At 44.1% G+C, this 15,870-nt stretch overlaps 1 protein-coding gene across 1 annotated transcript in view; it reads left to right on the forward strand.

Moving 5' to 3' along the window:
- LOC120989838 (alcohol dehydrogenase 1-like) overlaps positions 1 to 15,870 on the forward strand; it is a 128,897-nt gene that overhangs the window by 78,553 nt on the left and 34,474 nt on the right. Inside the window, exons 6-7 of the mRNA XM_040418192.1 lie at positions 13,888 to 14,148; positions 14,321 to 14,456. Coding sequence (XP_040274126.1) covers positions 13,888 to 14,148; positions 14,321 to 14,456 — 397 coding nt within the window. The remainder of the gene's footprint in view (positions 1 to 13,887; positions 14,149 to 14,320; positions 14,457 to 15,870) is intronic.

A 15,870-nucleotide genomic window follows, 5' to 3' on the forward strand; every position in this document is an offset into this window, starting at 1 on the left:
AGTTGCCACCAGGAGAGGGTTTTACCTCCTGAGAAACCTGAAGTTCCTATAACAGAGGACAGTGCAGAGCCAAGGTGATTCCAGCCAAACAGAGAGCTGAAGGGCAGAAGGATCTATTTAAAGCAAGGAGACATATACCTGAGGAAGTTTTCCCTACCAAGGATAAAGCCAGCCATAGGGCATACGGGCCTTGGGATAAAGACAGACGGGATTCTGAGGAAAAGTGCAGTCTGATCTGTAAGTGTTTAACCCTCTGAGTATCTTGCAAGAACATTGTACCTGCCAATTGATGTCAAGCCTGCATATTACTGTCTCTTACTTATGGAGCTTTTGACCAAAGACTGTAAATAGTTAACTGTTTCAGTAAAAGGAAGTCTTGGTTCATTGCAACTCGTGTTCCTCAATTATTCCTACCATCAATCGGTGTGCCACCGTTACCGGCACAGGCGTCACGAACTTAAAGGGATCTTGCCACCGGCACCTTAAACCTGCAACACCCAGGGCACCTCACCTACCACCTGGCCTGGTCCCTATACACAGAGAGTGCCCCAGAGGATTCATGTGCCAGCCTCTCCATCACTGCTGTACCCTGCCCAGGGTCTTCTATGAACTGTGAGTACCAAGAGCAACCCTCGTTCTGCCTATTAACCGTGACCTGCCACTCACACACCCTGCAGGGCTGCGTACTGCACTCACACCACCCGAGACCCGGTATAGTATAGTGGAGAGAGAGTGCCTGGCTATCAAGTGGGCACTAGAATCTCTCCGCTATTATTTATTGGGGAGAAAATTCCGCCTGGTGACTGACCACTCCCCTCTCAAGTGGATGAGCCAGGCCAAGGACAGAAATGCCCGGGTCACCCAATGGTTTCTCTCCCTACAAAACGTAAAGTTTTCGGTGAAACACAGGGCAGGCCGGTTACAGGGAAATGCGGATGCCCTGTCCCGGGTACACTGACTGATGTGTGTTCATCCCTTCAGGGTTGAACAAAGGGGGGGTATGTGACACAGTGAAAGTTTTTTTCTGGGAAAACATGTATTTTCCTCCCAGCATGTGCTGCTGGGCTGATTTACAGCCAGGTGAGGTCAAATACCGGACCGGATTTTAAGTGCCGGTTCGTGTTTTGGCACACCTGGCTGTCCTTAAATAGGCAGCTGGGCTCAGAAGCCATGTCTCTGTGTTAGGATCTGGGAGCCTTGTGTCTGGGTGAAGGCTTGCTACCTGTTTGGCGTGAAAACAGGTTCGTGTTGCCATGGTCAGGGACTCTTTGAGGCAGAATTGCCGCATGGTGTGAATTACCCCCAACACAGCAAGGTGACTTTTTGTTTGATTATGACTGCTTGTTTTGTCACTTGCCTAAAGTGTGAATAAAACACTGAACTGTTTGATCCAAAGAACTTGTTGTTGTCTCTATACTGAGTCCGCTAATCCTGTCTACCAGAGAGAAACCCCACACAGGATATAACCTTCACTTACTATCTGTATTATATATATAAGCTATCTAACTATCTATCTAATGTAGTGTGGAAAGCACAGAGCACAGCAATGACACTGCTGTCTCTCTCAGAACTTTAAAAAACTGTAGAAAATGACTGCTGGGGAGGTTCTTATATAGTAAGGGGTAGGCAGCTTTCCTATTGGTTGCTAGGGATGTTGCTAAGCTCAGAGAAAGACATTGTAGCCTTCTCATTGGCCCACAAGCAAGAAGGGAGGTCACTGATAAAAAAAAAATAGAATTTTTAAAGATTATGACTATACAGTCAGGTCCATAAATATTGGGACATCGACACAATTCTAACATTTTTGGCTCTATACACCACCACAATGGATTTGAAATGAAACGAACAAGATGTGCTTTAACTGCAGACTGTCAGCTTTAATTTGAGGGTATTTACATCCAAATCAGGTGAACGGTGTAGGAATTACAACAGTTTGCATATGTGCCTACCACTTGTTAAGGGACGAAAAGTAATGGGACAGAATAATAATCATAAATCAAACTTTCACTTTTTAATACTTGGTTGCAAATCCTTTGCAGTCAATTACAGCCTGAAGTCTGGAAGGCATAGACATCACCAGACGCTGGGTTTCATCCCTGGTGATGCTCTGCCAGGCCTCTACTGCAACTGTCTTCAGTTCCTGCTTGTTCTTGGGGCATTTTCCCTTCAGTTTTGTCTTCAGCAAGTGAAATGCATGCTCAATCGGATTTAGGTCAGGTGATTGACTTGGCCATTGCATAACATTCTACTTCTTTCCCTTAAAAAACTCTTTGGTTGCTTTTGCAGTATGCTTTGGGTCATTGTCCATCTGCACTGTGAAGCGCCTTTCAATGAGTTTTGAAGCATTTGGCTGAATATGAGCAGATAATATTGCCCGAAACATCTCAGAATTCATCCTGCTGCTTTTGTCAGCAGTCACATCATCAATAAATACAAGAGAACCAGTTCCATTGGCAGCCATACATGCCCACGCCAGGACACTACCACCACCATGCTTCACTGATGAGGTGGTATGCTTAGGATCATGAGCAGTTCCTTTCCTTCTCCATACCCTTCTCTTCCCATCACTCTGGTACAAGTTGTTCTTGGTCTCATCTGTCCATAGGATGTTGTTCCAGAACTGTGAAGGCTTTTTTAGATGTCGTTTGGCAAACTCTAATCTAGCCTTCCTGTTTTTGAGGCTCACCAATGGTTTACATCTTGTGGTGAACCCTCTGTATTCACTCTGGTGAAGTCGTCTCTTGATTGTTGATTTTGACACACATACACCTACCTCCTGGAGAGTGTTCTTGATCTGGCCAACTGTTGTGAAGGGTGTTTTCTTCACCATGGAAATAATTCTTCGGTCATCCACCACAGTTGTTTTCCGTGGTCTTCCGGGTCTTTTGGTGTTGCTGAGCTCACCGGTGCGTTCCTTCTTTTTAAGAATGTTCCAAACAGTTGTTTTGGCCATGCCTAATGTTTTTGCTATCTCTCTGATGGGTTTGTTTTGTTTTTTCAGCCTAATGATGGCTTGATTCACTGATAGTGACAGCTCTTTGGATCTCATCTTGAGTGTTGACAGCAATAGATTCCAAATGCAAATAGCACACTTGAAATGGACTCTGGACCTTTTATCTGCTCATTGTAATTGGGATAATGAGGGAATAACACACACCTGGCCATGGAACAGCTGAGAAGCCAATTGTCCCATTACTTTTGGTTCCTTAACAAGTGGGAGGCACATATGCAAACTGTTGTAATTCCTGCACCGTTCACCTGATTTGGATGTAAATACCCTCAAATTAAAGCTGACAGTCTGCAGTTAAAGGACATTTTGTTTGGTTCATTTCAAATCCATTGTGGTGGTTTATAGAGCCAAAAATGTTAGAATTGTGTCGCTGTCCCTATATTTATGGACCTGACTGTATATCACTATATTCTCGATTCGAATATTCGTGATCAACACTATTGAGCCGTTCTCCTCTCATACTATTTTTCATAACAGTGACATCATCAGTCAGCTGATTAGTTTCAATTTTGTTTTAGAGTTTCCTGCCAGGCGGCCCAATGCTGATGGACATGGAGTGCGTGTGGAGCAGCGTGATACTAAGGGCGGTATTTCACTGGTTTATGTTAAGGCAGTGCGAGAGCTGATAGATGATAATCATCCACAGGTCGATGCAAACTTTGAATGAGAGATGAACAATTGCTACAGCAGTTGTTCTTCCCTCATTCTTCTATAGATGATCGGCAGCACATTCCTGACTACACATTGAGATGTGCTGAAATAATCAAGGATCTTTCATCCTGATAAAAGATGCCCTTCAGCATTTGCTTGATCATCATCTGATCAGCTGCTAGATTTTACAAGCTGATTATCAGGAACAAGTGTTTATACTCCCGATAATTGCTCTGATAGCGAGGAGAAGTTTTAGCAACTTAGCAGGATTGGACTACCATATGTAACAAGGCTGGATGTAAGGTAGCTATTAGTGTTGAGCGAGCATGCTCGGCCGAACTGCTGTTCGGCTCGAGCATCGCTATGCTCGGCACATCCGAGTGCTCGGCCGAATACTTCGGATGCTCGAGTACAATTTAATACAATAAAAGTCAATGGGAGACCCAAGCATCAAACCAGGTACCCCCTGCTCTGAAGAAAACAGGGTTTCTGGTTCACAAAAAAAGGTTAGAAATTGATGGAAACCCCCATCAAAATGGTTTGGAAACAGCATTAAGAGGATGGCTGGATGCATCTTGGACTCCTATTATCTACGACATACAATAGACAACCACACAAAGGCTATATGCCAAAAGTCAGGTATATGCAAGCCATCAATCTATCCATGAGACAGATGACAGGCTTAGTCAGCATACCTTACAATGGCAGCCTTGTGCACTATGAGACATTCCAAACCAGCTCTCATCTGACTGAGAGCCAGTAAGCCTCAAAATTACTTCAGATCTGTTGGATGGCTTGGGTGGACCTGCGCACCTAGATCAATAGTGATGGACGAACATCGGCTGGGAAGATTCGCAAACGGAATTCAAACGTGATCAAATGTTTGTGAACCGCGCGTTCGCTGCTGGCCCCATTCACTTTATTGGCAGGCGAACCTGAAAAACCTTCAGGTCATATTTGCAGCCAGCAAACACTTACTAGAAGTACACAAATAGTCCAACAACATGGACAGTGATATCCCAGAGGGGGATAATTGGCAAAAATTCCCACAAAAAAATATGTATTTTAATCAGGGGCCATTTTTTTGCATCTTAAAGGGAAACTCTCAAAAATGCACCCTGCGGGAGCCTAGAAAATTTTTATTTCCTATCGGGTTTGATGTATACAAATGTGCAGCACTCCACGTTTTTGTATCCTGCAGAGTCCATTAAAAAAATGAATCCGTTAACGTAAATTTTTTTTATACAATGGAACTGTATGGTGAACGGACGCCACTGTACGGCATCAGTCGGAGACATCTGTTAACGCATACATTTTTGGTATGCATTAAATGGATGGCAAAAATAGGATGCGAACCCAGCCCTAGTGTCAGAATAAGCACTAGTACATAGCGGAGCAGCGTGGTGGAGAGTGGAGGCCGCCATGTACTGACAGAGCGCTACCTGGTCCTGGTGGTCAGGGATGAGGACTGTGTTTCCCAAGGATCATTTTCTACTGGGAAATACAGGGCACAGTATAATACACTAGAATCTATATAATATAAAGATATTAGCCCTACCCCCAAATAATAATACAATTAGGTGGTCATTTATTATATTGAAATAAGTCTATGTTAGACGTATTTCTGACACAGATTGTGGCGCAAAGGTCCTTAGCACCTCAATCTGCATATTTTTTCCGCTCATGCCAGGTCTAAAAAAGGATGGCGTGAGCAGGGAAAGGGATACAGTTATGGCCATCCAGATATTGGATACCACCGCCATACATTGACCGGATAACTCCTTTGCACAGTGACCGGATAACACCGCCATACCATGACCGGATAAAAGGGTATAAGAGGGCACAGTACAGGGAATGACTAAGGGCACTGCACAGGGTGTGGTAAGAGGGCACAATGCAGGGTATAAGGGGGCAAAGTACAGGGTGAGGGGCACAGTACAGGGTGGGGGGCACAGTCACATGACCCTGTGATATTAGAAGGTCCTCATGGTGAATGCGGTTCATACACCACCATAATGAGAAGCAGAGGAGTGAGACAAGGGTGTGATTATGTGGCTAGAGATAAAAAATGTAACTGTCGGCCAGTACAGGCCCCAAAAATTAGGCAATAGGCATTCACCTGACAGCACAGAACTTTGGATTCTGTGGCTGGAGGTACATTAGGCGGTCACAGGATAAAAATGTAAATGTCGGCCAGTGCAGGCCCAAAGAATTAGCAAATAGGCATTCACCTGACAGCACAGAACTTTGGATTCTGTGGCTGGAGGTACATTAGGCGGTCACAGGATAAAAATGTAAATGTCGGCCAGTACAGGCCACAAAAAGTAGACATTCAATGGACATAAAAGGCATTTTATGCCGCTGTATTTACCTAAGACAGGGACCATGATTTGTTCTGGATGGTGGCAGATATTTTTGTGTTGAATTCCTCCGAGATCCATGCCTCATTCATTTTTAGAAATGTGAGTTAGTCCACACTGTCGTGAGCTAGGCGAGTGCCCTTATCGGTCACGATCCCCCCTGCTGCGCTGAACGTCCTTTCGGACAGGACACTGGACGAGGGGCAAACCAAGAGTTCCATGGCAAATTGTGCCAGCTCTCGCCACAGGTCAAGCCTGCACACCCAGTAGTCCAGGGGTTCATCACTTCTCAGAGCGTCCACATAGGCCGTTAACCCGATGTATCCAGACACCTGTTGGTCTAGGCGTTCCCTGAGGCTGGATCTGGAGGACGGCTGTCGATGGGTTGGCTGCAAGAATGATCTCATATCCGAAGTGACCAACACATCTTCAAACTGCCCTCTTCTTGTATGCGCTGTTGGATTGGTACCCGCAACTTTCTCTGTGAGTTGAAATTCCTCTGCCAGTGCCCGCAAAAGCAGAATGCAGCATTTCTCGAAACAAGGCCTGGAAGTGCTGCATTCTGCCAGCCCTCTGTGATGGTGGTAACATGTCCGCCATTTTATGTTTGTACCGAGGGTCTAAGTACGTTGCCAACCAGTACTGGTCCTTGCCCTTTATGCTTTTTATACGGGGGTCCCTCTTCAAACACTGGAGCATGAAGGCCCCATTTGCACTATACTGGAAGCGGTGAAGTGGCCTGGCTCCTGCTCATCATCTAGGACAATGTTGTCCTCGTTCTCCTCCCCCCAGCCACGGACAACACCAGGGATCCCAGAAACGTTTAAAGCATGCTATTCTTGTTCCTCCTCCTCCCCGACACCATCCTCCTCTGACTCCTCTTCAGACTCCTGTTTTTGACTTGTCTCAGATGGAGTAGTTCCCTCTGGGAATTCATCCAGCATTGCGACTTCCTCATCTTCCTGCTCCTCGATGGCTTGATCAATGACACAATGCAAAGCACACTCCAGAAAGAAAGCTTAAGGTACGATGTCACTGATGGCACCCTGGCTGCGACTGACCAGTTTGGTGATCTCATAAAATCGCCGCAGAAGTCTGCATGCGTCGCGCATGAGCAGCCACTGGCGCGGTGAAAAAAAAAACAATCTCCCCAGAACCTGTCCTGCTGCAGAGTTCGTACAGGTAGTCGTTAACTGCACGTTTCTGCTGGAGCAGCCTATCAAGCATATACAAGGTGGAGTTCTATCGCGTCAGGGAGTCACAAATCAGACATCTGACGGGCAGGTGGTGTCGCCGCAGAATATCAGCAAAGCAAGCCATGGCCGTGTAAGATCTTCTAACAAGGCCAGAGATTTTCTGGCCTGCCGCAAGACTTCCTGGACCCCGGGGTATTCAGCAATGAATCGCTGCATGACTAAGTTCAGGATGTGTGCCATGTGTGTCATTTTGCCCTGTTTTAGCGTGCTCAGCAGATTGGTATCGTTGTCACACACCACTTTACCAACTGTCAAATTGAGCGGGGTTAGCCACTGATCGGCCCATGACCGCAAAGCTGAAAGGAGTGCAGGACCGGTGTGGCTCTTGGCTTCCAGGCACAACAGACGCAGCACAGCATGACAACGTCTCACCTGGCACGTCGAATAAGTTCTGGGGAGCTTGGGGGGCGCAGCGGAAGAGACGGTAGCAGCGGAAAAGAAGGAGTCAACCTAGGAGGAGAGGGAGGATAGAGTAGGAGGCGGAGAAGAAGAGGCAGGCCCGCATGCAATCTGTGGTGGTAACACCAAATCTACATGGGTGCCACGGGTTGCATGCTTGACGGTTGTCAGAAGGTTCACCCAGTGGGCAGTAAAAGTTATGTACCTTCCCTGCCAGTGTTTGCTAGACCACGTGTCTGTGGTCAAATGTATCTTGGCACCGACACTGTGTGCCAGACATACATTCACTTGCTGCTGAACATGGCCATATAGCTCTGGGATTTCCTTCCTGGGACCTTCCATTGCGGTGTGCTAATGGCCACAAATTTTCTAAAGGCCTCCACCAGTTTATATGGCAGTAGTTGGCAGGCTAGCAGTTCTGACAAGCCAGCGGTCAGCCATTGGGCAAGAGGGCTATCCAGCGTCATCATCTTTTTTCGCTCGAACATTTGGGGCAAGAAAGCCTGCCTTTTGCCAGATGAACGCGACGACGGCACGGTGGAAGGTGGAGTGAAGAGGACCACTGGGAGGAGAGAGGAGAAGCAGAAGAGGCAGAACGGGGAGCGCAAGGAGTGTGGCTTTGTGGGTTTTGACGGTGTTGCTCCCACTGGGCTCAGTGATGGGAGGCCAGGTGCCTTCTTAAGGCGGTCGTCCCCAGGTGAGGGATGGCAAAACTATTATCAGCAGCGGACATGTTAAAAAATGTCCACACTGCGGAGCCATGTGCCTGCATCCTGGGAGCGGCAGATGTGACCGTGCATGGTGGATGGCTCCGCAGTTCCAGATACATTAGCTGTCTGCTTTTTGCCTCCTTTGCACTGTAAGTTCTGCCTGCTTCTCCTCCCTATATGCTGCTCCATCTCTCCCTCTGAACTCTCCTCCCTTTCCTCTCTTGTGGGCACCCACGTGATGTCCATGGACACGTCATCATCGTCACCTTCACCACCACTGACATTAGAGATCTCATGGTAGGCAGCAACAGCGGGGAGCACCCTCCTTGGGCTGATCTGGGTACTGTCATCAGACTGCTGGGTGGTGACCGTTGATACCTCCTCTTCCTGATCCGATGCCAATAATGGCTGCGCATCGGTAAGGTCTTGTAATGGATGGGAAAATAATTCTTCTGACTCGAACGGAGGGGATATGGTGGTGGAGGTGGTGGTGGTGTCTTTGGGGGTGCACACAGCAGAGAGTGAATAAGGTGCAGATAGAGAGGATGCGGAGGGTGCAGAAGCAGAAGGCTGAGTGAGCCACTCAACCAAGTCTGGTGCGTAATTTGACGTAATCACACGCACCTTCTGCAACTTCCCACTTAGGCTCCGGCCTGGTGCACCTGCCCGACCCCTACCACCCCTGCGGAATGGCCTGCCTCTTTTTCTGCCTGTCATTTTCAATTTGACCCTGTGACAAAACTCCCTATGGAAGAGCAGTATTTGTGGAAGAAGGTATATCACACCCCTGCCTCAATGCGATGCGGTAATGCAGCAAAACCGCAGACAAATGCTGCACTACCTAAATGCACTATATATAAAGTATATTATTGGTATATAACACCCCTACTTCAATCAATTTTTTTGGGGGGGCAACTGGTAAATCACACCAGTAGAAATTATTTGTTCCAATAGCGTTTGTCACTCTATGTGAAGATGCGGTACACTGGCAAAAGACTGAATGTAAAATGGCGGCCAGATCAGGTTTATTTATAAGGTATGGGGTATGTCCATGTGTTGAAACGTCTCAATTGGCTGTCCTGTACCACCTGATGGATGTGTCATGGGTCAAAGTTCTTCACAATGTAAAAGAATATGGCGCCGGGGGACATCGCCATATGTTCGCCCGTTTGGCGAACCGCGAACAAGCAAATTTCGCCACAAAAGACCGCCGGGCGAACCGCAAGGCCATCTCTATAGTGTCTATATGAGTAGTGTAGATCACGAATATTCTAATCGCAAATTTTCCATTCAAAAGGCTACACTAATAATCTTGTCATAAGACTATGAAACCAAACGATGGCGCTGTTTATGACTCACGAACAGCGCCATCTATTGGTTTCATAGTCTTATGACAAGACTATTACTCTTGCCATAAGCCTATGAAACCAATAGACGCCACTGTTCATGAGTAGTGTAGATCACAAATTTTCCATGCAAATTGTTTTTCAGCTGAAAAACAAGGCAGATTCTGTTCATTTGCATGTCTTTCCCCTATGCCCATGTTTATGCTAATTAGTTTTTACATGACAAAACTGTATAGATAGGTTATTGAATATTATGTTAGGACAATCAGAAAACTTTTTGTCTCCCTAATGGTATTGATCTAGGTGCGCAGGTCCACCGAAACCATCCAACAGATCTGAAGTAACTTTGAGGCTTACTCGCTCTCAGTCAGATGAGAGCTGGTTTGTAATGTCTCATAGTGCACAAGGCTGCCATTGTAAGGTATGCTGATTAAGCCTGCTATCTGTCTCATGGATAGATTGATGGCTTGCACATAAGTGGCTTTTGGCATATAGCCTTTGTGTGGTTGCCTATTGTATGTTGTAGATAATAGGAGTCCAAGACGCATCTAGAGGATTCTTAATGCTGTTTCCAAACCATTTTTATGGGCTTTTCATCAATTTCTCTTCCGAACAGGGGGTGCCTGGGGTTCTCCCATTGACTTCCATTGTGCTCGGGTGCTCGGTAGAGCACACAAGCATACCGATGTGTTTCGCCCGAGCACATGAGCACTTTGGTGCTTGATCAAGTAGCTATCGATGTGTTTATTTTAGCACAGGAAGACTACGTACTGATGAGACTTGTATCTGGAATCAGTAGTGGGTTTGCTAACCTGAGGTCAGGGGCATAGCTAACGGCTCATGGGCCCTGGTGCAAGAGTTCCGCTTGGGCCCCCCTTCCCTCAGTGCATTGTGTGTCTTCTTATGTGGCACAAGGGTCTTTGGGCCCCCTCAGGCTCCTGGGCCCGGTAGCGACTGCTACCTCTGCACCCCCTATAGCTACGCCCATGCCTGAGGTTAAAGGAAACCTATCACACTGCATAGTGTCTGACCTGCAGGCATTAGTGTTGAGCAAATCAAAGCCAAACTAATTGACTTCAATCCGAATTTTCGGAAAAATTTTGATTTGCCGCAAAGCCGAATTTCCTCGCGCTTCGTGGTAATGAAATTATTTTTCCTGAAATGGTTGCATTTGCTCATGGAAAGGCCGTGGCGGCCATCTTGATTAAAGAATCTGTGCAAAATCTCGAGCTGGGTGACATTTTGTGTGGTTTCTTCAATCAAGATGGCCGCCACGGCTTCTCAGTAAGCTAATGGATAAGGTGAGATTTTTTTTTTTTTTTTTAACCTTGATTAACCCCTGAAAGGCCTCTATTTTAACATCAGATGCTGCGATCAGCGATGAATGCAGCATCTGAGGGGATCCTTCATTGAGCCCGCTACTTAGAAAGGAATGCGATTCGTGACAAAGTAATTCCTAACTAATCAAATTTCTTTGTGAAATTTGGGGAAGCAGTCAAATCAAATTTTTCATAACTTGGCTCATCACTAGCAGGTACCATATCATACAGCAAGAGTTGATGAGAGATTGTTATATAGTTTTTATGGGAAAATATTCATTGTAACATGTCATTTAAATTCCTGCTCATTCTGGGCTTTAAAGTCAAAGAGGAGGTCCTGTCAGTGATTAACGGCTATCTCTGAATACATAGTCATAGAGGGAAGGCTGTCAATTACTGATAGGACCATCTCCCCGACTTTAAAGCCCAGAATGAGCAGGAATTTAAATGTATAAATTACAAGTTTTACTGAATCTTTTCCCATAAAAACAGAGGTGAAGCTAGGGGCAAGGATTAAGATTTGAGCCCCCTAACACCAGCAGCAATTTTTTTTTAACACTAAGCCACTCCTCTACTTCCTCCCAATGCATAACTATACTCAATCAGTCCCAACTAATGAAATCTATCATAGGGTACACAGCAGTACCAATACACCTTGCAATAAACTAAAGAACCAACTGCTCCTACCTCATCCAGGGCGTTGCTGTCGTCGGCGTAAGTTCATTGTGGTGATCCGGAACAAGCTCTCTGTGCAGGAGGCTGATTCCCGGACTTTCAGCGCTCCTCCCACAGTCAGCAGTGCCATGTGCGGCCTTAGGGGAGAGCACCCACCAGCGGAACTGTGAAGCAGTGAAAAGAACTGCCGGGCTGGTGCGCCCCCACCAGCCTCTGGACCTGGGGCGCATGCCTCATCTGCGCTCCCCCTCGCTACGCCCCTGCATAAAACTATACATCACTCTGCTCAGCATCTCCTGCTCTATAACATGACAGTATCCTATATTGCATTTTCGTGGTCATAGGTTCCCTTTAACTGTAAGAAAGTCTATTTTTACGAGTCCAGCTTTTTAGCGTGCATGTGATCCTTATTTGTGCTCAGAAGGGGGCACTGCCTGATTTAGTTTTATTATGCAGCAATTTATTAGCACTTGAACGGGAAGTACTTGGCACTGCGGTTCGTGTACATGTTATCATAGTTATTTTAGCTATTCTAATATTAGGCGTGCCAATAATGATTTATTTTTAGGATATAATACTTACTGCATACATTTATCGAATAGCACATGAAGGCATTCAAAGTAATTAATTGTTATTAAACCATTCACATTAATATCTGATGGTTTAATAATATTTTTTAACCACTTCATTAACGGAGTGTTTACCTCCCCATCTTCCTTCCTTACCAGGCCAATTTTTCAGTTTTATCAATGGGCGTATTTAACTGCAGCCATCCTACATGTATTTGATTTTATTTTTCACGGCACATATTAGATTTTTCATTTGTGCCATTAGATGACAGATATAATATTATAAAAATAAAATAAAATTAAGGACAAACTGAAAATTATGAAAACATTTTTTATTTTTCCTTATTTTTTTCTAGCAGTTACAAGAGATTAAGACAAAATATTTTTACATGTTTACATTTATAAGGAAAAAAGCAAAAAACAAAAAAAAGTGTACGTTTGTATATTTTACACACTGAAAGTCCGCTATACTATTAGTAAAACAAATAAATATATTAAAAAAAAAAATTTATGAATGAAATAGTGATGTGAAATGTGTGTATGTGTGCATATGTAGTCTGCTATATTATTGCTAAAATTATTTAATATATCTATCTATATCTATAACTTTTTTTTTCTTTGTAATTTATTACTTTATTTTTATATTAAAGGAAGTGAATTAACCCCTTCCTGCAACAGACAGTTAATTTACAGTTAATTTTACAGCCAGATTGTTGTAGCTTCTTTCCTGAAACCCTTGCTGTCTAATGACACAACAATCTGCAGTATCACAGGGTGCCAACCAATCGCACTTTTATATGTTATGCTACACTTAAGAGTCTACTGCCATGACATATAAAGTCGTGCAGTAGTAGTCAAAAGAATAACAGATCTCACAGAGTGGCCAGGCCCATATTGGTGATTATACTTACCTGGTCCCCACGGCTGGGTTCCATCTCCATCGCTCCACGGCCATCTTGGCAGATCCCGGGTATGTCTAGAATCAACATCCTATTAATGGAGGTCACGTGATTGCTGTGGCCAGTATCACCCATATGGTATGTCACTGGGTCACATTCCACATGGGTGACAGGTTATACTCACAGACAGTAATTGGCTGCAGTGGTCATGTGCCCGCTGTCAACAGGATGTTGATTCTAGAGAGACCCTGTAACTGCGTAGGCGGCTGTTGAATAATGGAGCTGGAACTCAGTGTTGGGGACAGGTTAGACCACTCTAAACGTTTAAAGTTCCACAATCGCACCCACAGGTCACCACTGCAGTCCCAAAATGGAAACAATCCAAATGGACACATGCATGCACAATCCATCCATAGTGTTAAGTTAATGAAGGCCACTAATGGATGGGATTGATCACATGACCCTCCATCAGTGGCCATTTTGTGACTGCAACCCTGGCTTACAGGTAAGAGTAAAATAAGAAAGAAGTTTAATAAACTATCTGACATTGAAGCTGATAATGTATTGTTAGGAATCACAAAGCAGTTTTCTGAGACAGCTAAAAGTAAAGGAAAGTGGGAAATGTACAGAGCTGTTAACTTATACATTACTAATAGTTGTAGCAGCAATTCTACTCATTTTTATTTATTTCAGGTTAAACCCGGATCTACCTGTGTAGTATTTGGCCTGGGAGGAGTGGGTTTGTCAGTGATTATCGGATGTAAAGTATCTGGTGCTTCCAGGATTATAGCCATTGATATAAACAGTGACAAATTTGCAAAAGCTAAAGAGTTTGGAGCCACTGATTTTATCAACCCTAAAGATTATGACCGTCCCATCGATGAAGTGCTGACAGAGATGACTGAGGGCGGAGTGGACTATGCTTTCGAGGTCACCGGAAACACTGGAGTCATGGTACGTTGATGACAAAAACATTTTGCATATTATAATGACATTATTAAAAAATTTCAAATTTTGGCCATCTCTCTTTAAAAAATGTGAGTCTCAAACCAATATTGGCTGCACAGTAAATATAGTAGCTATATTTCTCAATGCTGACCTGTGTTTTATTGTGTTTTTCTATTAGACATCTGCTCTGAAATCCACTCACTTTGGCTATGGAAAAACTGTGATTGTTGGTGTACCTCTTTTATCAGCTACCATGACATTGGATCCTATGCTACTTTTATCTGGACGTGTTCTCACTGGATGTACTTTTGGAGGTAATATATTCAGCTCCTGAGCTCATGTACTATAACTTGTATATAAAGGCTTTATCATTGAAAATTTGTTTTTGTATATTATGTTATTGTTTGATTGCCAATTCAATGGACAAAAGTAAAGGAGGCCATACTGTTTTAACGTGACTTCAATGATTTGAGAATAAATAGGCATAACAGGCTAAGTAATAAATATTTACTAAGTGTGATTAAATATAAGGTAAAAAAGACAAATCACATACAGAATAAATAATAATCAATCACAAGGCCTGCACAATACAATATGGAGGGGACTCTTGCCGCCATTTCGTGGCACATGGTCTACACTCCATGGTGATAAAAGAGATAGGGATAGTGACCTTACAACTAGAGATGAGCGAATCGAAGTTGACAAAGTGGAATTCGATCAGAATTTCAGGAAAAAATTGATTCGCACCGAATCCGAATTTCCCCACGCTTCGTGCTAACTAATCGCATTTTTTCCTAAAATGGCTGCTGCACGTGTTAGGACATGAAGCAAAAAACTCTGGGAACGAGGGATCACCCACAATGCCATGCATGCAGCCAATCAGCAGCCAGCCCTATGATTTCACAGCCATATAAATAGCCTCAGCCATCTTGGATTCAGCCATTTTTCAGTGTACTTAGTGCAGGGAGAGATGTTAGCAGGCGCTAGGGACAGTGCTAGGAAAGACTTGAAAACTTATATTTTGCTCAATAGAAGTTCAGGGAAAGAGAATTAGAAGTGTAGGGAAAGGATAGGTAGGAATTATTATACAGTATTAAAGGAGAACAGGGTTTAGCAGGGGAGTTTACAGACTGGGTATTAGGAACAATCCTATTACACCTTGCTGCACTGTCTGCAGATTAAAATTGCCATTATGCAGCTCTGTAATTCCAGCAAACGTTTTTGTTATTGGGGTGCAAGTGTCGTTTGATACAGCCATTAACAGGGTTTATTACAAGAAAATATTTATACGTCTTATTTGCCCTTTTGAGGTGCAGTTATAGGTTCTAAAGAATTTTTTGGCTTGTATTAGTGGGAAAAAAAGGTCCTATTAGCCGTTGTGTGGTGAAGTGAGAAAATGACAGCCCTTTTGGGCGTGTATTAGTGGCAAAAAAAGATATATTATTTGCTGTTCAGCAGTGCAGTTATATGTTCTAAAGCCCTTTTTGGCATGTATTAGTTGTAAAAAAATATATATTATTTGACGTTCAGAGGTACAGTGATATGTTCTAAAGCCTTTTGTGGAGTGTATAAGTGGAAAAAGTAAGGGCCTATTCGCCGTTCAGCGGTGCAGTTATATGCTCTAAAGCCCTTTTTTGCATGTATTAGTGGCACAAAAAATTTATATTTGGCGCTTCAGCAGTGCAGATATATGTTCTAAAGCCCTTTTTGGCGTGTATTAGTGGCAAA

Source organism: Bufo bufo, chromosome 2, assembly GCF_905171765.1.
Source record: "Bufo bufo chromosome 2, aBufBuf1.1, whole genome shotgun sequence".
NCBI classification, from domain to species: Eukaryota; Metazoa; Chordata; class Amphibia; order Anura; family Bufonidae; genus Bufo; species Bufo bufo.